This window comes from Poromitra crassiceps (assembly GCF_964638095.1).
Source record: "Poromitra crassiceps genome assembly, chromosome: 23".
Taxonomy (NCBI): Eukaryota; Metazoa; Chordata; class Actinopteri; order Beryciformes; family Melamphaidae; genus Poromitra; species Poromitra crassiceps.
In genome coordinates, this window is record NC_139639.1 from 2,991,009 (window position 1) to 3,017,834 (window position 26,826).

The 26,826-nt window shown below is 44.4% G+C and overlaps 4 protein-coding genes across 4 annotated transcripts; all 4 read right to left on the reverse strand.

Moving 5' to 3' along the window:
• Positions 1-380: 380 nt before the first annotated feature.
• Positions 381-4,948, reverse strand: LOC310797366 (lysophosphatidic acid receptor 4-like; the record flags this gene model as incomplete). Its single annotated transcript, XM_083659736.1, has 3 exons — positions 4,910-4,948; positions 3,252-4,096; positions 381-393 (listed from the first exon to the last, which is right to left on the reverse strand). Exons 2-3 carry the CDS (start codon positions 4,094-4,096, stop codon positions 381-383), a joined length of 858 nt encoding a protein of 285 aa, XP_083515862.1. The 5' UTR covers positions 4,910-4,948.
• Positions 4,133-26,826, reverse strand: LOC310797367 (G-protein coupled receptor 35-like; the record flags this gene model as incomplete). The annotated part of the gene is made up of 3 exons (XM_083659737.1): positions 26,760-26,826; positions 8,346-9,199; positions 4,133-4,154 (listed from the first exon to the last, which is right to left on the reverse strand). The coding sequence occupies exons 2-3, from the start codon at positions 9,197-9,199 to the stop codon at positions 4,133-4,135; spliced, it is 876 nt and encodes a 291-aa protein (XP_083515863.1). The 5' UTR covers positions 26,760-26,826.
• On the reverse strand, positions 15,859-17,160 carry LOC310797368 (lysophosphatidic acid receptor 4-like; the record flags this gene model as incomplete). Its single annotated transcript, XM_083659738.1, has 2 exons — positions 15,859-15,868; positions 16,328-17,160. The coding sequence occupies 2 exons, from the start codon at positions 17,158-17,160 to the stop codon at positions 15,859-15,861; spliced, it is 843 nt and encodes a 280-aa protein (XP_083515864.1).
• Positions 24,454-26,048, reverse strand: LOC310797103 (G-protein coupled receptor 35-like; the record flags this gene model as incomplete). Its single annotated transcript, XM_083659395.1, has 1 exon — positions 24,454-26,048. One exon carries the CDS (start codon positions 26,046-26,048, stop codon positions 25,131-25,133), a length of 918 nt encoding a protein of 305 aa, XP_083515521.1. The 3' UTR covers positions 24,454-25,130.

A 26,826-nucleotide genomic window follows, 5' to 3' on the forward strand; every position in this document is an offset into this window, starting at 1 on the left:
TTTAATTTATTTTTTGCAGAAGGGGAAGCTGCCATGGTGAAGGTGTGAATTACAAGCTATGGTGAGCCATATCTTACGCCCAAGTTCAAGGGCAAATCTTTGCTAGTTCTAGCACTCAAAATCAAATTTTCTTTATTTTAATTACCACTGGGTCGCAGAAAAACATCCATTGATGTACTGACCCACATACATACATACATACATACAAGGCCGTATCTAGCTATGGGCAGGGGTGGGCTAAGCCCACCCAGACATGACTCTTGCCCACCCAATCAAAAGTTAAGAAAATATTGTAACAAGCTAAGTGTTGGCAGTGGCAATAACAGGCAGAGAGAGATTATCAAGTTCAAGTTCAAGTTCAAGTTTAAGTTATCTCCGTTTTAGTAGCAGATCCTGCGCCCCATACAACACAAGACTACAGGAAATACCATTTATTGCACTAGAACACACTTACCCGCACACATCAACTCAGAGGGGGTCACTGAACTGCACACCCGACTCACCCATGGTGCCAACATGTCAACATTGTGAAGCAATGTAATTAACATGCAGAACAGCACTATAATACCAATAAGGTAAATACATGTAAAATAAGTTGTTGGTCCCCCATATAAACAAACATAACGAACACAATCTTCTCATATCTGTCAACCTGTCACAAGTAGGTGGCTGACTCCTACTGGAACAATTTGGTGTACCCATTACACTTAACTCTGGAAATGGCTTCTACACCCTGCTTCAAATCGTTCTTTATAAATTAGAATATAATGCAACTTAATCCCCATCCCCGAACCCACAACCTCTGGCAACCTACCGCCAAAGTTGCCCCCTACCAGCCCACCCTAATGTAGCAGGTTAAAATCGGCCCTGCATACATACAGTACATACATACATACATACATACATACATACGATAGCCTACATACATAATCAAAAACATGATTTTTTTTTACCCTCAAGAATGCTATCATAGCACATCATTAGATGTAGTGTTTAAACATGCTATAATCATTATTCCCTAAAAGTGTTAAGCAATTTACAATTGTCTCAGTTACAAACTTTAGATTTATACAGATTTTGAGATCTTGAGAACTCACTTCCCTAATACTCTCAGAGAGCGTTCATGTTGTGCCCATTAAAGGAGACAACGTTGAACTCTAACTCTGACAGGCTAACTTTACCTTCTAACTCTTCATCACTTCCAAACAGTCACTTTAACAAAAATCAGATAAACTTATGTTACTTGTATATTGTTTTAACACTCACCAAACAAGAGGTGCTGCTGTGATGAAGCTGTCACTGAACTTACACTCCAAGTAAGACAAATAGGTTTTAAGCATCATCTCCTATCTCACAGAGGATGTGGTGATATTTTAATGTTGTGGCTTTGTTACTTATTTGGCCCCTCTTCCTCAGCCTCTGTCTGAAGCGTGGTTTGAAGCACATAGAACAGAGTTATTATGACAACCGATGTAAAACCAGCTTTTGCCACAGCATCAAAACTTCTGTCTGGTCAACTGACACCGTGTTGAAATAACTAAATCAATGTGCATGGACGGTGTATGCAAATTCTGGTGTACTCTACAAGTTGTGCCTGTTTGCTTGTCAATCACAACAAATAGAGTGACATAGAGACAACAGAGAAACATCTCTTTTGGGAAAACATTTATTATACAGCAATGTTATCTCAAGTTAACGGTCCGATATTATGAATAATGAAGTTTTTGTTGCCCATACATATATACCGTAGGCTTCTTTAGTCATCCTTCAACCTAAATTACTCCCTGTCACAACGGGAGTAATTTGCATATTTGCGATTAGGTTGTACATGTTCTGTCACAGAGTTTTCTTCTACCAGGAGCTGCCATGTTGGTTTTGGAATTCTTCCGCATCTGCACCATCTGCACCCTCCCACCCACCACCCAACCACCCACCCACCCGATTAGGCGGCCAATCAGATCAGCAGCTCATTATCATAGCATCCCCGCCCACTCAGAACAGTACATAATTAATGAGGGGAGAAACTGAGAGGATGGTGAGGCCCCAGAGAACACATGGGTAAAATACAGCCCGCATGGAATTGCAAAAAAAAACAAAAAACAAACAAACAGTGCACCTGAATGCAACATGCAAGATACCCGCTGAAAAACTGTCCAAATGTTCATGTCATTCTGGCCAATACTCCACTTCTGTTATAGCATTTCAGTCTGGAATATGGAATAGGCTATCTTTCAATCATCTTTATGACTAAAAGGCTAAAAGTAATCTCATGTGTAAGAAATGACTGTTCTACAGTCATTTCTTGCGGCGGCCCCAGGGCCGGACTCAAAGAAAAAGAAAACAACCCCCAAAAACTCAATAAAAGGCAGAATTATGTTAATAAATCTCATCTGCTACAGCCATTGGATTTGTATCACTATTATCTCAGGAGATTAACAAGAAATTACCAATCACAACAGGAGAGAGGGTTAAAAATAGGGAGACTCCCTCAAAAATCAGCAGTGTTGGCAGGTATGATCTCCAATGTGTGGCCCTTCACTTACTTGATGTAAGTCAGTATGGCCCTCAGGAAAGAAAAGTTGCCCACCCCTGCCCCAGAGCCTGGGTTTGTGTGTTTTTCGCAACAGAATGCATAGCCTTATTTTAAAGACCACTGAGAAATATTTTAGACTGCTAAAATAAACATAATATGAGACCTTTGACAGCAGGTATGCCAGTCCCATTGATTTATGAATAGATTGTATGCACAGACGTCACTTTCCCACCGCAACACGCCCCTTCAATCAGGACTGAGTGGCAAAAGCTATGGGCAAAACATTCAGCAGGTTGTTTGGAGCAGCAGGTGTCATTTATCTAGGCTGATTATTACTGCATTCAAAATCAGTCTTGCTGCCACTCAGAGCCGTGTAGATAGAAGAGTCCCGACATCTCCATTCACTCCAATGGACCAGTATTTTACTCTCAAGAGTTCCAGGAAGTAAGGTCCTGGATTAAGCAGCACTGTCAAGTTGCAGCAAAATAGACAGTTTGTGTTGTACTCTGAAAGGGTTTCCCCCTTGAATCAAATTGTAAATTATCAGCTTTATTTTAGCATGCAAAAGTAGCGCGAGACCCATTCCTGGCTGTTCATTGGCTAATGAGTCTGGTATTTTGGTCCAACGCTGATGCCACTCTCTCTCTAGAGGACACTACTGCCACTCAGTGGGCGTGACCCCGCAGTGACTTCTGCCTCTGTGGCGTCACGTGCATACCCTCTATAAAAGCCTTTCAACAAAAAGTAATAGCTAATAGAATCCAAGCAGCAGTTTGTGGTGGCGATCCATTCGGACACCTGCAGATACACGTGTGCAGACGTATGTCCGGGCAGCCTGTCTGGTGGGAGAAAGATGCTGACATGGATCGGCGTGTAGCAGACAATGAAAACAATCATATTTGCTGTTACTATGCCGATAATGTTTTTCTTCTCCGCTGACTTGTTGTCGTCATCCTTCGACAGAGTGTATATGATCTGACTGGAGCAGAACACAATGATCAACAGTGGAAGGAAGAAAAATGCACATAGCAGAATCAGACGCAATCCAAACAGGTTATCCTTTTCACATGTTTCATAGCACGTCAACAGTTTATCGGGGTAGTTAGACTCGCGGTACACGAAACATAACCCCAACAAAAGCGCCCATATGGCCAAACACACGGCAAACGCCAACTCTTTCCTCCTCCTCCACGCTCGGGCCTTCAGGGGGAACTTGACAGCCAGGCAGCGATGCACACTGATGGCCGTGCTGGTCAGCATGCTGGCGTACATGTTGATGTAATGTGTGGAGAGGAGGAAAGTACAGAGGAAGGTTTTAGTCAGGCAGAAGAAGGAATTGTAGATCCTGAAGGGGAGGAAGAGGATGAGGGCGAAGTCGGCGGCGGCCAGGTTGAGCATGTAGATGTGGGAGTCTGTCCAGGAGGCACGCTGGGCAGCGAAGGCCCACAGAGCGGCCCCGTTGACCAGGAGGCCGATGAGAAACAAGGGGGTGTAGGCCACACCCACCAGGACGTCCACATGGCAAGTAGAGTTGGTGACGTTGGTGACGCACATGTTACTCATCTGTAAGTGGTAATAATGCATCAGAGTGAAAAGCAATCAGCATTCGCAGAAGGGGAAGCTGCCATGAGGAAGGTGTGAATAACAAGCTATGGTGACTGAGTCACAAGTTCAAGGGGAAATCTTTGCTCTTTTCTAGGACTCAAAATCTAAATTTTTATTTTAATTACCACAGAAAAACATCCCTTGAGTTGATGTACTGACCCAGTGGTAATTAAAAGAAAAGGGGATATTTATATATATATTATATATATATATATATATATATATATATATATATATATATATATATATATATATATATATATATATATATATATATATATATATTTGCCCTTGAACTTGGACGTAAAATATAGCCCTATGACTACAAACCACAGAGGCATGTGTTCATGTTCATATAAGAAACACAGGTTCCAGCTATTATTGATTGTAAACATTTGATACAATTTGAAGCATCACACTCTGTACTTTCATATTTTGTCAGCAGCATAACCATAGTTTCATACATGCATACAGTACTTCATCAAAAACATGCTTTTTTACTCTGAAGAATGCTATCATAGCACATCATTAGATGTAGTGTTTAAACATGCTATAATCATTATTCCCTAAAAGTGTTAAGGATTTTCTTTACAATTTACAATTGTCTCAGTTACAAACTTTAGATTTATACAGATTGTGCCCATAGGAGACAACGTTGAACTCTAACTCTGACAGGCTAACCTTACCTTCTAACTCATCATCACTTCCAAACAGTAACTTTAACAGAAATCAGATAAACTTATGTTACTTGTATATTGTTTTAACACTCACCAAACAAGAGGTGCTGCTGTGCTGAAGCTGTCACTGAACTTACACTCCAAGTAAGACAAAGGGTTTAAGCATCAGCTCCTATCTCACAGAGGATGTGGTGATATTTTAATGTTGTGGTTTTGTTACGTATTTGGGCCCTCTTCCTCAGCCTGTGTCTGAAGCGTGGTTTGAAGCACAAAAAACAGAGTTGGGCAACACTTTACAATACTGTAACACAAAAAATGGGTAGTTATTGAGGAACTAGTCAGGAACTAACCATTAGTTCATGAATAGTTCATGATTAGTTCATGAATAGTTAATAGGTAGTTCCTTAATGGTAGTTACTTAAGAACTGACCTTAAGTTACCATGTTAACGAACCACTAAGTAATGATTACTTCCTTAAAAAAGTAGTTAATGGGTAGTTAGGGAGTTCATCCCTAGTAACAACTAAGTATGATGGCCTGCTTTACTTGAGGGGGCACCAATATGGTAACTAATGGTGAAGTAATCATGAACTAATGATTAATTCCCTAGTAACAACTATGGTAACTAATAGTAACTACTCATTAACTAATCATGAACTAGCGGAAAAAAATTAAGGAAGTAATCATTACTTACTGGTTCGTTAACATGGTAACTAATGGTCAGTTCTTAAGTAACTACCATTAAGGATCTTTAAGGAACTACCATTAAGGGTCATTAAGGAACTACCCATTAACTACTCATGAACTAGCGAAAGAAAAAAAGAAAAAATAAATATTTTTAAGGAAGTAATCATTACTTACTGGTTCGTTAACATGGTAACTAATGATCAGTTCTTAAGTAACTACCATTAAGGAACTACCTATTAACTAATCATGAACTAATGGTTCGTTCCTGACTCGTTCCTCAGTAACTACCCAATTTTTGTGTTACAGTATTGTAAGGTGTTACCCAGAGTTGTTATGACAACCGATGTACAACCAGCTTTTGCCACAGCATCAAAACTTCTGTCTGGTCAACTGACACCGTGTTGAAATAGCTAAATCAATGTGCATGGGCGGTGTATGCAAATCTTGGTGGACTCTACAAGTTGTGCCTGTTTGCTTGTCAATCACAACAAATAGAGTGACATAGAGACAACAGAGAAACATCTCTTTTGGGAAAACATTTATTATAAAGCAATGTTATCTTAAGTTAACGGTCCCATATTATGAAAAACAAGTTTTTCTTACCCATACATATATAGGCTTCTTTAGTCATCCTTCAACCTAAATTACTCCTGGTCACAACGGGAGTAATTTGCATATTTGCGATTAGGTTGTACATGTTCTGTCACAGAGTTTTCTTCTACAAGGAGCTGCCATGTTGGTTTTGGAGTTCTTCAGCATCTGCACCCTCCCCCCCACCCAGCCGATCAGGCGGCCAATCAGATCAGCAGCTCATTATCATAGCATCCCCGCCCACTCAGAACAGTACATAATTAATGAGGGGAGAAACTGAGAGGAAACATGGGTAAAATACAGCCCGCGATGGAATTGCAAAAAACAACAAAAAACAAACAAACAAACAAACAGTGCACCTGAATGCAACATGCAAGATACCCGCTGAATAAGTGTCCAAATGTTCATGTCATTCTGGCCAATACTCCACTTCTGTTATAGCATTTCAGTCTGGAATATGGAATAGGCTATCTTTCAATCATCTTTATGACTAAAAGGCTAAAAGTAATCTCATGTGTAAGAAATGACTGTTCTACAGTCATTTCTTGCGGCCCTGGGGCCAAATGCGGCCCCAGGGCCGGACTCAAAGAAAAAGAAAACAACCCCCAAAAACTCAATAAAAGGCAGAATTATGTTAATAAATCTCATCTGCTACAGCCATTGGATTTGTATCACTATTATATCAGGAGATTAACAAGAAATTACCAATCACAATGGGAGAGAAGGTTAAAAATAGGGAGACTCCCGCGAAAATCAGGAGTGTTGGCAGGTATGATCTCCAATGTGTGGCCCTTCGCGTACTTGATGTAAGTCAGTATGGCCCTCAGGGAAAAAAAGTTGCCCACCCCTGCCCCAGAGCCTGGGTTTGTGTTTTTTTTGCAACAGAATTCATAGCCTTATTTTAAAGACCACTGAGAAATGTTTTAGACTGCTAAAACAAACATAATATGAGACCTTTGACAGCAGTTAGTCCAGTCCCATTGATTTATGAATAGATTGTATGCACAGACCTCACTTTCCCACCGGAACACACCCCTTCAATCAGGACTGAGTGGCAAAAGCTATGGGCAAAACATTCAGCAAGTTGTTTGGAGCAGCAGGTGTCATTTATCTAGGCTGATTATTACTGCATTCAAAATCAGTCTTGCTGCCACTCAGAGCCGTGTAGATAGAAGAGTCCCGACATCTCCATTCACTCCAATGGACCAGTATTTTACTCTCAAGAGTTCCAGGAAGTAAGGTCCTGGATTAAGCAGCACTGTCAAGCAGGGCCGCTGGAAGCCACTTTAAGCAGGGGGTGCTGGGAGGAAGGGACTCTCGACGGGACCCGAATTTTTCGTTTTCTTTTTTTTTACATTTTTTTGCCATATTTAGAGGAATATCTCATTTTAAATTAACATTAGGATACTGTTGTGATGTAATTATTCAGTATTTTCTCCTTTTCTCACTCATTCAGAGCAAAGAGGGAGATATATAGCATGATGATAATGCTCTATAGCTCCCTATTTGCTCTGTATACACCAGTTAACATGACACAGACTTAACATGATAGAAATATTATCAGCAAACTTAATGACTAGACTAATTATTCTGATCTGAATGGCATATATCAAGAAACATTGACTCCTCTCTTTGCTGTATAGTGGGAGGTGCATTTTTGAGTAGGCTATTAAAATAGCATGTCAAGTTCACATTTCTTTATTGCCAGATTAAACAATTCGTATTGGTGGATGGTTGGTTCAACACAACATGTGCGTGCTTATTCATAGCCTACAAGCATGTAACTTCCTTGATTGTTATTGTTGATAATTCTATTTAAATAGGCTACACTTTCATTTCCCGAAACATTCTTAAACAAGAAATGAACATAGTGCACTGCAAAATATTTTTTAATTACATTTGTATTTTGTTTTGGGGGGGGGGGGGATCGGGGTGCTGCAGCACCTGCAGCACCCCTACTTCCCGCGGCCCTGCAAGTTGCAGCAAAATAGACAGTTTGTGTTGTACTCTGAAAGGGTTTCCCCCCCCCTTGAATCAAATTGTACATTATCAGCTTTATTGTAGCATGCAAAAGTAGCGCGAGACCCATTCCTGGCTGTTCAGTGGCTAATGAGTCTCGCATTTTGGTACTCCGCTGATGCCACTCTCTCTCTAGAGTCTAGAGAAAGAGTGACATCAGCGGAGAGGACAATACTGCCACTCAGTGGGCGTGACCCCGCAGTGACTTCTGCCCCTGTGGCGTCACGTGCATACCCTCTATAAAAGCCTTTCAACAAAAAGTAATAGCTAATAGAATCCAAGCAGCAGTTTGTGGTGGCGATCCATTCGGACACCTTTAGATACACGTGTGCCAGCGTATCCCCGGGCAGCCTGTCTGGTGGGACAAATAAGGTGGCATTGATCGGCGTGTAGCAGACAATGAAAACAATCATATTTGCTGTTACTATGCCGATAATGTTTTTCTTCTCCGCTGACTTGTTGTCATCATCCTTCGACAGAGTGTATATTATCTGACTGGAGCAGAACACAATGATCAACAGTGGAATGATGAAAAATGCACATAGCAGAATCAGACGCAATCCAAACGGGAGTGGGTTATCCTTTTCACATCTTTCATAGCACGTCAACAGTTTATCGGGGTAGTTAGTCTCGCGGTACGCGAAAACTAACCCCACCACAACCGCCCATATGGCCAAACACACGGCGAGCGCTGCCTCTTTCTTCCTCCTCCACGCTCGGGCCTTCAGTGGGAACTTGACAGCCAGGCAGCGATGCACACTGATGGCCGTGCTGGTCAGCACGCTGGCGTACATGTTGATGTAATGTGTGGAGAAGAGGAAAGTACAGAGGAAGGTTTTACTCAGGCAAAAGAAGGAGTGGTAGATCCTGAAGGGGAGGAAGAGGATGAGGGCGAAGTCGGCGGCGGCCAGGTTGAGCATGTAGATGTGGGAGTCTGTCCAGGAGGCCCGCTGGGCAGCGAAGACCCACAGAGCGGCCACATTGACCAGGAGGCTGATGAGAAATAAGGGGGTGTAGGCCACACCCACCAGGACGTCCACATGGCAAGTAGAGTCGTTGGTGACGTTGGTGACGCACATGTTACTCATCTGTAAGTGGTAATAATGCATCAGAGTGAAAAGCAATCAGCATTTGCAGAAGCGGAAGCTGCCATGGGGAAGGTGTGAATAACAACCTATGGTGACTGAGAGTCATAAGTTCAAGGAGAAATCTTTGCTCGTTTCTAGGACTCAAAATCAAAATTTTTATTTTAATTACTACAGAAAAACATCCCTTGAGTTGATGTACTGACCCAGTGGTAATTAAAAGAAAAGGGGATATTTTGAGTGTTAGAAACTAGCAAAGATTTGCCCCGGAACTTGGGCGTAAAATATAGCCCTATGACTACAAACCACAGAGGCATGTGTTCATGTTCATACAAGAAACACACAGGCATCACACTCTGTACTTTCATATTTTGTCAGCGGCATAACCACAGTTTCATACATGCATACGGTACTTCATCAAAAACATGCTTTTTTACTCTGAAGAATGCTATCATAGCACATCATTAGATGTAGTGTTTAAACATGCTATTATTATTATTCCTTAAAAGTGCTAAGCATTTTCTTTACAATTTACATAATGTCTGAGTTACAAACTTTAGACTTATACAGATTAGATCTAGAGAACTCACTTCCCTTGTTACTCTCAGAAAGCTTTCATTTCATGTTCTGCCCACTTAAAGGAGACAGAGTTGAACGTCACCTTCCAACGCATCACTTCCAAACAGTAACTCTAAAAAAAAAAATCAAACAAATGTATGTTACTTGTATATTGTTCACTCACCAAACAAGAGGAGCTGCTGTGATGAAGCTGTCACTGAACTTACACTACAAGTCAGTCAAATAGGTTTTAAGCATATCTCCTATCTCACAGAGGATGTGGTGTTATGGGAACATGTAGTATTTTGGTGTGGTTGCCAAGTTTGTTACTTATTTGGGCCCCCTCTTCCTCAGCCTCTGTCGGTTTGAAGTACGTAGAACAGAGCTGTTATGACAACCAATGTACAAACGACTTTCCCCACAGCATCGAAACTTCATGGTATGCAAATGTTGATACGTAGCCTACTCTACAAGTTGTGTCTGTTTGCTTGTCAATCGCAACAAATAGAGTGGCATGGAGACAACAGAGAAACATCTGTGTTGGGATTAGATTTTTATTTATTTATTATACAGCGATCTTATCTTAAGTGTGATTTATTTTATATAGCGCTTTTCAAGACTCAAAGACGCTTAACAGTAAAACAAAAGACAAGCAACAGGCAGCAGACACAGGCAAAAGATACAGGCAACAGGCAACAGATACAGGGGACAGGTACAAATAACAGTGGCAGTTCAGGGCAAGGTTGTATGGAGAAGCAGAGGAGAGGAAGAGAACAGGAGGGTGGGGGGGGGCAGAGGGTGATGGTTTGGAGGAGGTGGTCAGGGGTAGGGGAGGTTGTAAGCTTGGGAGAACAGATAGGTTTTAAGTCGGGTTTTGAAAGTGGGGAGTGAGGGAGAGTCTCGGACGGTCTGGGGGAGGGAGTTCTGTAAGAAAGCCACGCCCCGAACTCATTTGATTGGTCGCCGCAACTGCTTCTTACTGGAAATGTGCAGCAAGTTAAAAAAAGAAGAAAAAAGATTAGGGTTAAGGTGTGACAAAAAGTGCAGCTCGTGCTGTGCGCAGTCCTGTGGCTTAATGGGTAAGGTGTGAATTCATAGCCTTATTTTAAAGACCACTGCAAAATGCTTCAGACAGCTAAAACGAGCATAATATGGGACCTTTAACAGACAGCGGTTATTCCTGCCAATCACATTGATTGATTTACAGTGTTGGGCAAGTTACTTTCAAAATGTAATATACTACATATTACTAGTTACTTTCATTTGAAAGTAATACGTTACTTTACAATATTACTTTCTGTGTAGAGTAACTTGTTACTTATTACACTACTTTTGCATTACTTTCACCAAAACAACAGCAGCAGCAGAAGGACATCGCCGCCCCGGAACCATCCCGGAAAATAATTTCAACCGCCTTGAAGTCAGTGTAAACCATCCAAAATTCTAAATGTTGTTCTTTTCCTTTGTTATTATCATCTATAGTGGGTTTTTTTTACATAAAAACACAGTTTGATTAGGAAATGATTGTATCTTTTTTTGTATTATGTGCTTTGATTTAATAAAATGTAACTCAATTTGTAACTTGAGTTACTTGACAAAGTAACTGGTATAATATTACTGAAATCCTATATGTAATAAGTTATATTACTGAGTTACTGCTAAAAGTAATATATTACATGTAATGTTACTTTTGTAATGAGTTACCCCCAACACTGTTGATTTATGAACTCAAGATTCAAGATTCAAGATTTTTATTGTCACTCCGTAGTATCACTATGTATCACGTGCCAGTATCACGTGTGAAATTATTGTGCTGTAGACTCCGTTACAACATAGTCCAAAATAACAGGGCATATAGGTGCAGGAAAACACGAGAAGCAACAAGCAATAAGGCAGTAAAGCAATAAGACAAGCCAAAGACAGTGACATATTCACTGCACATAGGTGCAAATGTCATGGACATACTTTAAACATAATTAAACATAATTAACATTCTGTTTGCACAGGTGCAAATAGCCTATACCTAATTAAACATACAATTAAACATTAGACATACGTAATGGTAGCAGCTACAGTACAGTACAGTACAGCTACTACACTATTTGTGTATGTTAAGGAGTCTCGTGGCCTGCGGGAAGAAACTGTCCCTCAAGCGATTTGTGTGTGCTTTTGGGACCCTGTATCTCCTCCCTGAGGGTAACAGGGAGAACAGGCTGTTGTGGGGGTGGTTTGTGTCTTTGATGATCTTCAGTCCCCTCCTGAGGCACCGCTGGTTGTACAGTTCCTGCAGTTCTGGCAGCTCACATCCTGTTACGTGCTGGGCCGCGCGCCTCACTCTTCTTAGCGCCCTGCGGTCCATGGTGGTACAGTTGCCGTACCAGGTGGTGAAGCAGCCAGTCAGCAGGCTTCCAATGGTGCCTCTGTAGAAGTCCCTGAGGATTTTTGGCCTTAGCCCAAATTTCTTCAGGCGCCTGAGTCCGTGTAGTCGCTGTTGGGCCTTTTTGACAACAGTGGCGGTGTGGCTGGCCCATGTCAGGTCCTGGTGGATGTTGACTCCCAGGTACTTGAAGCTGTCCACCCTTTCCACCACTGTGCCGTTGCTGGTGAATAAAAGCCTTTCAACAAAAAGTAATAGCTGATGGAATCCAAACAGCAGTTTGTGGTGGCGATCCATTCAGCCGCCAGCAGATACCGGTGGGGAAGGTTATATTCATAGACGAGATGTGGGTAAAGGTCAGCGAGGTAGTTCACCAGAAAGCCGACATGGATCGGCGTGTAGCAGACAATGAAAACAATCATATTTGCTGTTACTATGCCGATAATGTTTTTCTTCTCCACTGACTTGTCGTCATCCTTTGACAGAGTGTATAAGATCTGACTGGAGCAGAACACAATGATCAACAGTGGAAGGAAGAAACCTAGACATAGTAGAATCAGGATGAATGTAAAGGGGAGTGGCTCCTTCACAGCACATCTTTCATAGCACGTCAACAGTTTGTCCGGGTAGTTAGACGGTAGGTACAGGCCACATAAGCCCACCACGACCGCCCATATGACCAAACACACGGCGAGCGCCGTCTCTTTCCTCCGGAAGTGGCACTAACAGCGTCTAGTATGCTGCCTTCATGTAACGTCGTAATCCCCACAGACATGTCAAACCCTGGATCGCTACAATACATACATACATACATACATGCATACATACATACATACATACATACATACATACATACATACATACATACATACATACATACATACATACATATGATAGCCTACATACATAACCAGGATGTGGTGATATTTTAATATTGTGGCTTTGTTACGTATTTGGGCCCTCTTCCTCGGCCTCTGTCTGAAGCGTGGTTTGAAGCACATAGAACAGAGTTGGGCAACACTTTACAATACTGTAACACAAAAAATGGGTAGTTATTGAGGAACTAGTCAGGAACTAACGATTAGTTCATGAATAGTTCATGATTAGTTCATGAATAGTTAATAGGTAGTTCCTTAATGGTAGTTACTTAAGAACTGACCATTAGTTACCATGTTAACGAACCAGTAAGTAATGATCACTTCCTTAAAAAAATATTTTTTTTATTTAAGTAGTTAATGGGTAGTTCCTTAATGACCTTTAATGGTAGTTCCTTAAATATCCTTAATGGTAGTTACTTAACGAACCAGTAAGTAATGATTACTTCCTTAAAAAATAAAAATTCCCGCTAGTTCATAAGTAGTTAATGGGTAGTTAGTTAGGGAGTTCATCCCTAGTAACAACTAAGTATGATGGCCTGCTTTAGTTGAGGGGGCACCAATATGGTAACTAATGGTGAAGTAATCATGAACTAATAATTAATTCCCTAGTAACAACTATGGTAACTAATAGTCTGTTCTTAAGTAACTACTCATTAACTAATCATGAACTAGCGGAAGAAAATTAAGGAAGTAATCATTCCTTACTGGTTCATTAACATGGTAACTAATGGTCAGTTCTTAAGTAACTACCATTAAGGATCTTTAAGGAACTACCATTAAGGGTCATTAAGGAACTACCCATTAACTACCCATGAACTAGCGAAAGAAAAAAAAGAAAAAAGAAATATTTTTAAGGAAGTAATCATTACTTACTGGTTTGTTAACATGGTAACTAATGGTCAGTTCTTAAGTCAGAACAACATGTTTCTGTACGCGGACGACTCCACCATCTTCGCACCCATAACACCATCAAATGCTCCTGAGGTGGCAGTCAGCCTAAATAAAGACCTGGACAACATCAGAAAGTGGGCTGATGCCTGGAAGGTCACCTTTGAGCCCAGCAAATGTCAGGCAATGATTCTATCCAGAAAGAGGTATCCATCTTGTCCTGAGCTCTTCTTTGGGAGTACTAAAATCAGGCTCAGTGAGCAGATGGATGTCCTAGGACTTCGCTTTGACAGAAAACTCCAGTGGACCAGCCATCTTTCTAACATCTGTAAACGTGCTGGACAACGTCTCGGAGCAATGCGGAGGTTGGCCAACAAGCTTGATCCTAGAGGCCGAGCCAACATCTACAAAACCCAGGTCAGGAGTATCATGGAGTACTCCTGCCTTGCCTGGATGAATGCCTCACAAACAACTCTCAGGCAGCTGGATAATATCCAGAAAAAGGCAATTAAAATCATAGGTGTGGATGAAGACTCTGCCCATAAGGATTTTGCCATCACCAAATTGAGCCATCGCAGAACAGTTGCTGCAACAACTGTTATTTTCAAAATGCACACTACCAAGTGCCCAGCAGACCTGAAAGCGCTGCTACCCCCCGCTCATGTCCCAGGTCGAACCACCCGGAGGCTCCCACCCAACCATGCCCTGTCACTGCCCAGGGCAAACACCAAATGCCTGGACAGGAGCTTTCTCCACTCTGCCATAGCAACATGGGCCTTCCCCCCGTGGTTGTTGGAGACATTACATCAAGCAGTGTCGATGCCTTCAAGAAGAGACTGAACAAGGACCTCCTCAGCACGAGACCCTAAAACTCAAGGACTTCAATTTATCATACTTAATCAGTCTCTCATATATGTATGAGTAGCTGCAGAACAATGCTAGGCTCTCTGAATGTTGTTCATGAAGCCTGTATCTGTAATAGCATAATAAAAAAAAATAAAAAAAAGTAACTACCATTAAGGAACTACCTATTAACTATTCATGAACTAACGGTTCATTCCTGACTCGTTCCTCAGTAACTACCCAATTTTTGTGTTACAGTATTGTAAAGTGTTACCCAGAGTTATTATGACAACTAATGTACAACCAGCTTTTGCCACAGCATCAAAACTTCTGTCTGGTCAACTGACACCGTGTTGAAATAACTAAATCAATGTGCATGGGCGGTGTATGCAAATCTTGGTGGACTCGACAAGTTGTGCCTGTTTGCTTGTCAATCACAACAAATAGAGTGGCATAGAGACAACAGAGAAACATCTCTTTTGGGAAAACATTTATTATACAGCAATGTTATCTTAAGTTAACGGTCCCATATTATGAAAAACAAGTTTTTCTTACCCATACTGTACATATATAGGCTTCTTTAGTCATCCTTCAACCTAAATTACTCCCTGTCACAACGGGAGTAATTTGCATATTTGCGATTAGGTTGTACATGTTCTGTCACAGGGCCGGACTCAAAGAAAAAGAAAACAACCCCCAAAAACTCAATAAAAGGCAGAATTATGTTAATAAATCTCATCTGCTACAGCCATTGGATTATATCAGGAGATTAACAAGAAATTACCAATCACAACGGGAGAGAAGGTTCAAAATAGGGAGACTCCTGCGAAAATCAGGAGTGTTGGCAGGTATGATCTCCAATGTGTGGCCCTTCGCTTACTTGATGTAAGTCAGTATGGCCCTCATGAAAAAAGAAGTTGCCCACCCCTGCCCCAGAGCCTGGGTTTGTATGTTTTTTTGCAACAGAATTCATAGCCTTATTTTAAAGACCACTGAGAAATGTTTTAGACTGCTAAAACAAACATAATATGGGACCTTTGACAGCAGATAGTCCAGTCCCATTGATTTGTGAATAGATTGTATGCACGGACGTCACTTTCCCACCGGAACACGCCCCTTCAATCAGGACTGAGTGGCAAAAGCTATGGGCAAAACGTTCAGCAGGTTGTTTGGAGCAGCAGGTGTCATTTATCTAGGCTGATTTTACTGCATTCAAAATCAGTCTTGCTGCCACTCAGAGCCATGTTGAGTCCCAACATCTCCATTCACTCCAATGGACCAGTATTTTACTCTCAAGAGTTCCAGGAAGTAAGGTCCTGGATTAAGCAGCACTGTCAAGTTGCAGCAAAATAGACAGTTTGTGTTGTAGTCTGAAAGGGTCCCCCCCCCCCCTTGAATCAAATTGTAAATTATCAGCTTTATTTTAGCATGCAAAAGTAGCGCGAGACCCATTCCTGGCTGTTCATTGGCTAATGAGTCTGGCATTTTGGTCCTACGCTGATGCCACTCTCTCTCTAGAGGACACTACTGCCACTCAGTGGGCATGACCCCGCAGTGACTTCTGCCTCTGTGGCGTCACGTGCATACCCTCTATAAAAGCCTTTCAACAAAAAGTAATAGCTAATAGAATCCAAGCAGCAGTTTGTGGTGGCGATCCATTTGGACACCTTTAGATACACGTGTGCCAGCGTATCCCCGGGCAGCCTGTCTGGTGGGAGAAAGACGCTGACATGGATCGGCGTGTAGCAGACAATGAAAACAATCATATTTGCTGTTACTATGCCGATAATGTTTTTCTTCTCCGCTGACTTGTTGTCGTCATCCTTCGACAGAGTGTATATGATCTGACTGGAGCAGAACACAATGATCAACAGTGGAATGATGAAAAATGCACATAGCAGAATCAGACGCAATCCAAACGGGAGTGGGTTATCCTTGTCACATCTTTCATAGCACGTCAACAGTTTATCGGGGTAGTTAGACTCGCGGTACGCGAAACATAACCCCAACAAAAGCGCCCATATGGCCAAACACACGGCAAACGCCAACTCTTTCCTCCTCCTCCACGCTCGGACCTTCAGGGGGAACTTGACAGCCAGGCAGCGATGCACACTGATGGCCGTGCTGGTCAGCATGCTGGCGTACATGTTGATGTACTCTGTGGAGAAGAGGAAAGTGCAGAGGAAGTTTTTACTCAGACAGAAGAATGAGTGGTAGATCCTGAAGGGGAGGAAGAGGATGAGCACGAAGTCGGCGGCGGCCAGGTTGAGCATGTAGATGTGGGAGTCTGTCCAGGAGGCACGCTGGGCAGCAAAGACCCGCAGAGCGGCCACGTTGACCAGGAGGCCGATGAGAAACAAGGGGGTGTAGGCCACACCCACCAGGACGTCCACATGGCAAGTAGAGTTGGTGACGCACATGTTGTTTATCTGTAAGTGGTAATAATGCATCAGAGTGAAAAGCAATCAGCATTCGCAGAAGGGGAAGCTGCCATGAGGAAGGTGTGAATAACAAGCTATGCGACTGAGAGTCATAATTTCAAGGGGAAATCTTTGCTCTTTTCTAGGACTCAAAATCTAAATTTTTATTTTAATTACCACAGAAAAACATCCCTTGAGTTGATGTACTGACCCAGTGGTAATTAAAAGAAAAGGGGATATTTTGAGTGTTAGAAACTAGCAAAGATTTGCCCTTGAACTTGGGCGTAAAATACTGTATAGCCCTATGACTACAAACCACAGAGGCATGTGTTCATGTTCATACAAGAAACACACAGGTTCCAGCTATTATTGATTGTAAACATTTGATACAATTTGAAGCATCACACTCTGTACTTTCATATTTTGTCAGCAGCACAACCATAGTTTTACTTCGTTTCAAACTCAAGCTCTCACTCTAGTGCCTTATTCGCTGCGCACGCAGCCCTATGGAAGACTGTAATTTTTTGCTCCGAAAAATTACTTTTCATTCAAACCGACCACCCACCAGTAGGTGGTGTGGTGCCCCCCTGGGGCTGACGTGGACACCCACCTCACCCACGTGACTACGTCACGTCCTGTCACCCCCCGGGTACGCCACTCTTCGCTCTTCCAGCCAGCAGAGGACGTGTTTCTAAAAGCTCCGTTGTTAGCTCAAAGTTAGCGCTCTCAGTACGCTATAGAAATAAGGCTCGTTCCGTCTCACTTGCCCACCTTGAGAGGTTTTGCGTGGACGAGGTAAAGCAGGCTTCGGAGACCCGAGCCTGTTCTCTTCACCAGCGGCATCGGATCAAGTCATCTAAGCTAAGAGTGTCTTTCTCACAGTTAACACCTGTATAAAAGCTACCGCCATGTAGCGTGTAGTTAACGTTTCCCCGGCTGGGGTAGCGTATATTGGCTTGAGGGCTGACTAAGGTCCGCGCTCAAAACTGTTGAAGCTAGGTTGCATACGTGCGAATAGCATTGGTACTGTGTAGCACAGAACAATAGGCTAATTAGCCCAGTATTGTTGCAGATAGCTAGCGTGCACCCGTGCGGTTAGCGTCTGTGTGCTAGGTACTTTAGGCGCCAGCTACTCCGTGTAAAGCGCGCTCGTTACTCCGGCTGGAGTAACGAGAGTAGGGGCTAGTGAGCCGTGCTCTCCAGTTAGATAGATAGCTAGCTTGCTCAGTGCAGCTAGCATCTAGCGTTGTAGCACTCCAGCTATCTTCACCGTTGCAGGCTACTGCTAGTTAGCTTACACGGTATAACTAATGCTAATTCCTGGTACAGTCGGCGGGGCTTGTTGCGAGTTAGCTTCGCTGAACTCACACAATGAAGGCGGCGACCAAGAGAAAGGGGGGGACAGCCAGGGGCTGTGTTAGCTGTGAGGCTTTCAGCTAACACAGCTAACACAGCAGCTAACACAGCAGCTAACACAGCTGAGAATGGTGTCATGGAGGAGTCTGACTCGGGCACGGAGGCTGTTGCCCACAGGCTTCCGTGTTGGAGGGAGGAGGGACAGAGGCCTCGCGTTGACTATACCCTTCTGACTGTCATACATCTGCGAAGGCAAGGTCAAATCAGTCGAGTGAAGCACAGCAACGGGATGTAAACCAAAGTTTGCAGTGCATCAATACCACTGTCATGGAGGAGTTGGAGTTGGCACGGAAGCTGTTGCCCGGTGCTGCTGATAAACTGTGGGAGACGACACAGAGGGGAGGGTTGAAAGCAGAGGAGGGCACACCTGGGACGCCAGGTGTTGCCGACGAGCCCTCTAGAGGTGTAGTGGTTTTGTCGTCGAAACGCCGGTGAAGGGGGGTTACCACCTGATGACTCCAATGACTCTTTTAACCCTCGCCCCTCTGTGTCAAATTCCATCATTAGCCACTTCAGTGTTGCAGATACCATCAAAAGACTCTCTAGTAAGTGCTTGCACAAGGGATATTTACATCTTATTATCCTGTGTTTTTTGAATCATTCCTAGGGAAGGCTTACGAGTTCTGTGTCCTGCCGTTCGGCATGTCTTTGAGCCCGCGAACCTTCACGGTGTGCGTGGAGACAGCCTTGGCCCCTCTCCGCGTGAGGGGGATCCGCGTCTTCCTGTATCTCGACGACGCTCTCATAATGGCCGACTCGAGGGTCTGTGCCACGAAACATACCAGGGTGGTGACCGATCACCTACAAACCTTAGGGTTTTTGGGGAACTGGCAGAAGAGTTGCCTCGCCCCAGAGCAGACGGCGACCTTCCTGGGGCTCGAGCTAGACTCCCGGGCCATGCGAGCCCGCCTGTTGCCAGAGCGACAGGCTCGCATGGTGCGGACAGCGAGGACGATAAATCTGTGCTCCTCGGTGTCAGTGCATCAGTGCACAGTCATGTTGGGCCTGATGGCCTCAGCACTGCATGTGCTCCCTCTGGGGAGGCTACCATGCGTCCGTTCCAAATCTGGTTCCTTAGCCTTCGCCTGGACCCGGCCAGGGACCGTCATCGCAGGGTTCCTCTGACAGGTCAGGCCCGGCAGGCGCTGGTCATATGGGCGGACCCCCGTTACCTCTCGAGAGGCACTCGGTTGGGCCCTGTCCCGCTCAGGTTAGTGATTCGCACCAACGCCTCCCTCTGGGGATGGGGTGCGGTGTGCGGGCATTTTTCGGCAAACGGCCGTTGGGAGGCTCAGGAGCTTCGCCACATAAACGTGCTAGAGCTGGAGGCGATTCGCCTGGCTCTGCTTCACTTCCAGCGGATCATACATGGACGCCATGTGCTGATTCACTCGGACAATACGGCGGCGATCGCCCACCTGAACAAACAGGGCGGTGTGCGGTCGAAGGCGCTGAACCAGTTAGCGGTGGGGATTCACCTGTGGGCGTATCCCCGTCTCCTTTCAGTGTCAGCAGTTTTTCTGCCGGGACGGCTGAATTACGGCGCCGACCTGCTGTCTCGAGGCTATCCCCATCATACGGAGTGGTGCCTCCACCCTCAGGTGGTGGAACAGATTTGGGCCAGGTTTGGTCGTGCCCGTGTCGATCTCTTCGCATCGCGGCGCGCGACGCACTGCCCACTGTGGTTATCGATCCAGGAGGACAGCCCCCCGTTGGGACACGACGCACTAGCGAATGCGTGGCCATGGGAGGGGCTCTATGCGTTTCCACCGATCCCCCTGATCCGTCAGGTGTTGGACAGGGTGAAGGAACAGCACCTCCGGCTCGTTCTAGTGGCCCCGTTCTGGCCCAGGCAGACATGGTTTGCGGACCTGGTCTCCCTGGCGCAAGGTCCACTCTGGGCGTTGCCGGTACGGCCCGATCTCCTATCCCAGGCGGAGGGGGAGGTGTTCCACCCCTCCCCAGGCAGGTGGAAGCTAGCAGTCTGGCTCCTGAACGGGACCAGTTGCTAGCCCAGGGCTTGCCCGATAATGTGGTATGCACTATTCAGAGTGCTAGGGCTGCTTCGACCCGCACTCAGTACATGTACAAGTGGCGGGTCTTTTCGCGTTGGTGCGTAAGTAAGGCCGTGGATCCAGTGAACCGACCAGTTCTCTGTTTCCTTCAGAGCCTGCTTGACGCGGGTCGGTCCCCGCAGTCGCTTAAGGTGTACGTAGCCGCGATTTCGGCTTGCCACATGGGAATTGAAGGGAGCCCCGTGGGGGCGTGCCCTTTGGTCTCGCGCTTCATGAAGGGGGCGCGTAAACTGCGCCCGCCGTCGCGGTGCGTTTTTCCCAAATGGGACCTGGTTACGGTGCTGGACGGGCTAACGGGTCATCCATTTGAGCCCTTGGACTCCGCCGATTTGAAGGTTCTGTCTTTAAAGACCGCGCTGCTGCTGGCCTTGTCGTCAGGAAAGAGAGTTGGTGACCTGATTGCCCTCTTGGTGCAGCAGGCCTGTATGGTTTTTGGGAATGATGGGTGCAGGGTTACGTTGTGACCTAACCCGGCTTACCAACCTAAGAGTATAGAGAGGTCCAGTAACGAGTCCGGAAATCATCGATGCTAACAGCCCTGGTTCTTCACAGTTTTCGCCTATGGGAGTTTTGAATGGGTTTTTGGCGCGATGCTTCTAATAATCTCTCTGGGCAACGCTGGCTTAATCAAACGCGAACCAGTGTTTAGTAACATCATCTTCACACATGAAGACCACTTTTATGAGTTTTGAAGGTTTTACATGCCGTTAAACGGGCGGCTAGCTAGCAAACGGCTAAATGAGACTACACTTTTGAGTCGATGTGGATATATACGTCAATAACGTCACCACGAACACGGAAATTCTCTTTCCCTCACCTGGTTCAGCCCCGTTCAGCCCGAGGTAATCAGTGCACACATCCAACAACAGTCCAGGTTAGTGCTGACGTGACGTGAAGCCTATGCGACAGTGTGTAGTTCTGGATTAGCTTAGCACGAGCTTTTTACTTCTAGGGCTCGCATTTACGCTACAAAACTCATGAAAGTGGTCCTCATGTGTGAAGATTATCCCGCTGAACCTTGGTTCGCGTTTGATTAAACTTGCGTTGCCCACAGACATTATTTGAAGCATCACGCCAAAAACCCATTCAAAAATCCCATAGACAGAAACAGTGAAGAACCAGGAAGTTCGGAACTTCCGCATTCAGCCTACAAAAATACGTCATCCCTGGACCTCTCTATTAATGCCAGCTTTAGGTCTATGGTCATAGACTTATCAGCGTTCTGTCCCCCGCCGTTCAGTTCGGGTGAGGAGAGACGCTTGCACACGCTGTGCCCCGTAAGGGCGCTCTCGGCCTATGTGGCCAGGACGCGTTCATTATGCACTACAAACCAGTTGTTGGTCTGCTTTGGGCAGAAGGCGCAGGGCGGACCCCTTTCCAAGGATCGCTTATCACACTGGATAGTGGAGGCGATCGCTTTGGCATACTCTGCCGTGGGTAACCCCCGGAGGGTATCAAGACCCATTCTACGCGGGGTGTTGCGACATCCTCTGCGTTGTTGCGTGGTGTTTCGGTGGAGGACATGTGTGCCGCGGCCTCATGGTCCTCTCATCACATGTTTGTTAGGTACTACAGTCTTGACGTGTCCGGTTCGCGGTTCGCGCACGCGGTGCTGTCGGTGGCAAGAAAGTAGTATCGTTGCCGCTCTAATATGTCAGACAGTCAGGCATGAACGTTGCCATACGGCCGTGGTTCACCGATGCCTTTCGGGTCGCCCTGTGGGGTGCTCCCGACAGCAAGGGCGGTTGAATTTGGCACTAGAGTGAGAGCTTGAGTTGAAACGAAGTAAAACGTTAGGGTTGTACTACAACCCAGGTTTTACGAGTGAGAACGAGAGCTCTCACTACCCAGCCTTGCTGCGTCGTTGGTGGCGTCGGATCTCAGCTGGCTGGAAGAAAGAGTGGCGTACCCGGGGGCTGACAGGACGTGACGTAGTCACGTGGGTGAGGTGGGTGGCCACGTCAGCCCCAGGGGGGCACCACACCACCTACTGGTGGGTGGTCGGTTTTAATGAAAAGTAATTTTTCGGAGCAAAAAATGACAGTCTTCAATAGGGCTGCGTGCGAATAAGGCACTAGAGTGAGAGCTCTCGTTCTCACTCGTAAAACCTGGGTTGTAGTACAACCCTAACGTTTCATACATGCATACGGTACTTCATCAAAAACATGCTTTTTTACTCTGAAGAATGCTATCATAGCACATCATTAGATGTAGTGTTTAAACATGCTATAATCATTATTCCCTAAAAGTGTTGAGCATTTTCTTTTCAATTTACAAATGTCTGAGTTACAAACTTTAGATTTAGGAGATCTAGAGAACTCACTTCCCTTGTTACTCTCAGAAAGCTTTCATTTCATGTTCTGCCCATTAAAGGAGACAGAGTTGAACGTCACCTTCCAACGCATCACTTCCAAACAGTAACTCTAAAAAAAAATCAAATAAATATGTTACTTGTATATTGTTCACTCACCAAACAAGAGGAGCTGCTGTGATGAAGCTGTCACTGAACTTACAGTACACTACAAGTCAGTCAAATAGGTTTTAAGCATAATCTCCTATCTCACAGAGGATGTGATGTGTTTGTTACTTATTTGGGCGCCCTCTTCCTCAGCCTCTGTCGGTTTGAAGTACGTAGAACAGAGCTGTTATGACAACCAATGTAAGAATAACTTTTCCCACAGCATCAAAACTTCATGGTATGCAAATGTTGATACGAAGCCTACTCAAGTTGTGTTTGTTTGCTTGTCAATCGCAAAAGATAGAGTGGCATAGAGACAACAGAGCAACATCTGTGTTGGGTTTTTATTTTTATTTATTTATTATACAGCGATCTTATCTTAAGTGTCCCATATTATGAAAAACAAGTTTTTCTTGCCCATACTTTCTGGAAGAAGACCGTTCTGTAAGAAAGCCACGCCCCGAACTCATTTGATTGGTCGCCGCAACTGCTTCTTACTGGAAATGTGCAGCAAGTTAAAAAAAGAAGAAAAAAGATTAGGGTTAGGGTGTGACAAAAAGTGCAGCTCGTGCTGTGCGCAGTCCTGTGGCTTAATGGGTAAGGTGTGAATTCATAGCCTTATTTTAAAGACCACTGCAAAATGCTTCAGACAGCTAAAACAAGCATAATATGGGACCTTTAACAGACAGCAGTTATTCCTGCCAATCACATTGATTGATTTACAGTGTTGGGCAAGTTACTTTCAAAATGTAATATACTACATATTACTAGTTACTTTCATTTGAAAGTAATACGTTACTTTACAATATTACTTTCTGTGTAGAGTAACTTGTTACTTATTACACTACTTTTGCATTACTTTTACCAAAACAACAGCAGCAGCAGAATGACATCGCCGCCCCGGAACCATCCCGGAAAATAATTTCAACCGCCTTGAAGTCAGTGTAAACCATCCAAAATTCTAAATGTTGTTCTTTTCCTTTGTTATTATCATCTATAGTGGTTTTTTACATAAAAACACAGTTTGATTAGGAAATGATTGTATCTTTTTTTGTATTATGTGCTTTGATTTAATAAAATGTAACTCAATTTGTAACTTGAGTTACTTGACAAAGTAACTGGTATAATATTACTGAAATCCTATAAGTAATAAGTTATATTACTGAGTTACTGCTAAAAGTAATATATTACATGTAATGTTACTTTTGTAATGAGTTACCCACGATTTATGAACTCAAGATTCAAGATTCAAGATTTTTATTGTCACTCCGTAGTACAAGTATCACGTGTGAAATTCTTGTGCTGTAGACTCCGTTACAACATAGTCCAAAATAACAGGGCATATAGGTGCAGGAAAACAAGAGAAGCAACAAGCAATAAGGCAGTAAAGCAATAAGACAAGCCAAAGACAGTGACATATTCACTGCACATAGGTGCAAATGGCATGGACATACTTTAAACATAATTAAACATAATTAACATTCTGTTTGCACAGGTGCAAATAGCATATACCTAATTAAACATACAATTAAACATTAGACATACGTAATGGTAGCAGCTACAGTACAGTACAGTACAGCTACTACACTATTTGTGTATGTTAAGGAGTCTCGTGGCCTGCGGGAAGAAACTGTCCCTGAAGCGATTTGTGCGTGTTTTTGGGACCCTGTATCTCCTCCCTGAGGGTAACAGGGAGAACAGGCTGTTGTGGGGGTGGTTTGTGTCTTTGATGATCTTCAGGGACCTCCTGAGGCACCGCTGGTTGTACAGTTCCTGCAGTTCTGGCAGCTCACATCCTGTTACGTGCTGGGCCGCGCGCCTCACTCTTCTTAGCGCCCTGCGGTCCATGGTCGTACAGGTCCCGTACCAGGTGATGAAGCAGCCAGTCAGCAGCCTTTCAATGGTGCCTCTGTAGAAGTCCCTGAGGATTTTTGGCCTTAGCCCAAATTTCTTCAGGCGCCTGAGTCCGTGTAGTCGCTGTTGGGCCTTTTTGACAACAGTGGCGGTGTGGCTGGCCCATGTCAGGTCCTGGTGGATGTTGACTCCCAGGTACTTGAAGCTGTCCACCCTTTCCACCACTGTGCCATTGATGGTGAATAAAAGCCTTTCAACAAAAAGTAATAGCTGATGGAATCCAAACAGCAGTTTGTGGTGGCGATCCATTCAGCCGCCAGCAGATACCGGTGGGGAAGGTTATATTCATAGACGAGATGTGGGTAAAGGTCAGCGAGGTAGTTCACCAGGAAGCCGACATGGATCGGCGTGTAGCAGACAATGAAAACAATCATATTTGCTGTTACTATGCCGATAATGTTTTTCTTCTCCACTGACTTGTCGTCATCCTTTGACAGAGTGTATAAGATCTGACTGGAGCAGAACACAATGATCACGAGTGGAAGGAAGAGACCTGTACATAGCATAATCAGAATTAATGTAAAGGGGAGTGGCTCCTTCACAGCACATCTTTCATAGCACGTCAACAGTTTGTCCGGGTAGTTAGACTGTAGGTACAGGCCACATAAGCCCACCACGACCGCCCATATGGCCAAACACACGGCGAGCGCCGCCTCTTTCCTCCTCCTCCACGCTCGGACCTTCAGTGGGAACTTGACAGCCAGGCAGCGATGCACACTGATGGCCGTGCTGGTCTGCATGCTGATGTACATGTTGATGTACTGTGTGGAGATGAGGACAGTGCAAAAGGGGGTTTTACTCAGGCAGAAGAAGGAGTGGTAGATCCTGAAGGGGAGGAAGAGGATGAGGATTAAGTCCGCGGCAGCCAGGTTGAGCATGTAGATGTGGGAGTCTGTCCAGGAGGCCCGCTGGGCAGCGAAGACCCGCAGAGCAGCCACGTTGAGCAGGAGGCCGATGAGAAACACGGGGATGTAGGCCACACCCACCAGGACGTCCGCATGGCAAGTATAGTTAGTGTCGCACATGCTTATCTGTAAGTGGTAATAATGCATCAGAGTGAAAAAAAATCTTTTGCAGAAGAGGAAGCTGTCATGGGGAAGGTGCGAATAACAAGCTATGGTGAGCCATATCTTAACTAGCAAAGCACTTGCACGACTCAAAACCACATAGAGGCATGTGTTCACACACACACACACACACACACACACACACACACGCACACACGCACACACGCACGCACACACGCACGCACGCACGCACACACACACACACGCACACACACACACACACACACACACACACACACACAAACAGGTTCCAGCTGTTGTTAATTGTAAACATTTGATACAATTTGAAGGACCAGACTCTGTACTTTCATATTTTGTCAGCATAACCATAGTTTCATACATATATACTTTATCAAAAACATGCGTTTATGGTGGTTAAACATGCTATAATCATTAATATGCCCTAATAGTGTTAAGCATTTTCTTTATCATTTACAATAATTTACAATTGTATGAGTTACAAACGTTAGATTTATACAGAGTAGGAGAACTTGAGAACTCACTTCCCTGTTACTCTCAGAGCGCTTTCATGTTCTGCCCTTTAAAGGAGACCATTTTGAACGTTCCCTTCCAACTCATCACTTCCAAACAGTAGCCTAACTTTAAAAAAAATCAAATAAATGTATGTTACTTATATATTGTTTTAATATCACCCAATAGAACACTCACCAGACAAGAGGTGCTGCTGTGATGAAGCTGTCACTGAACGTACAGTACAAGTGAGCCACATAGGTTT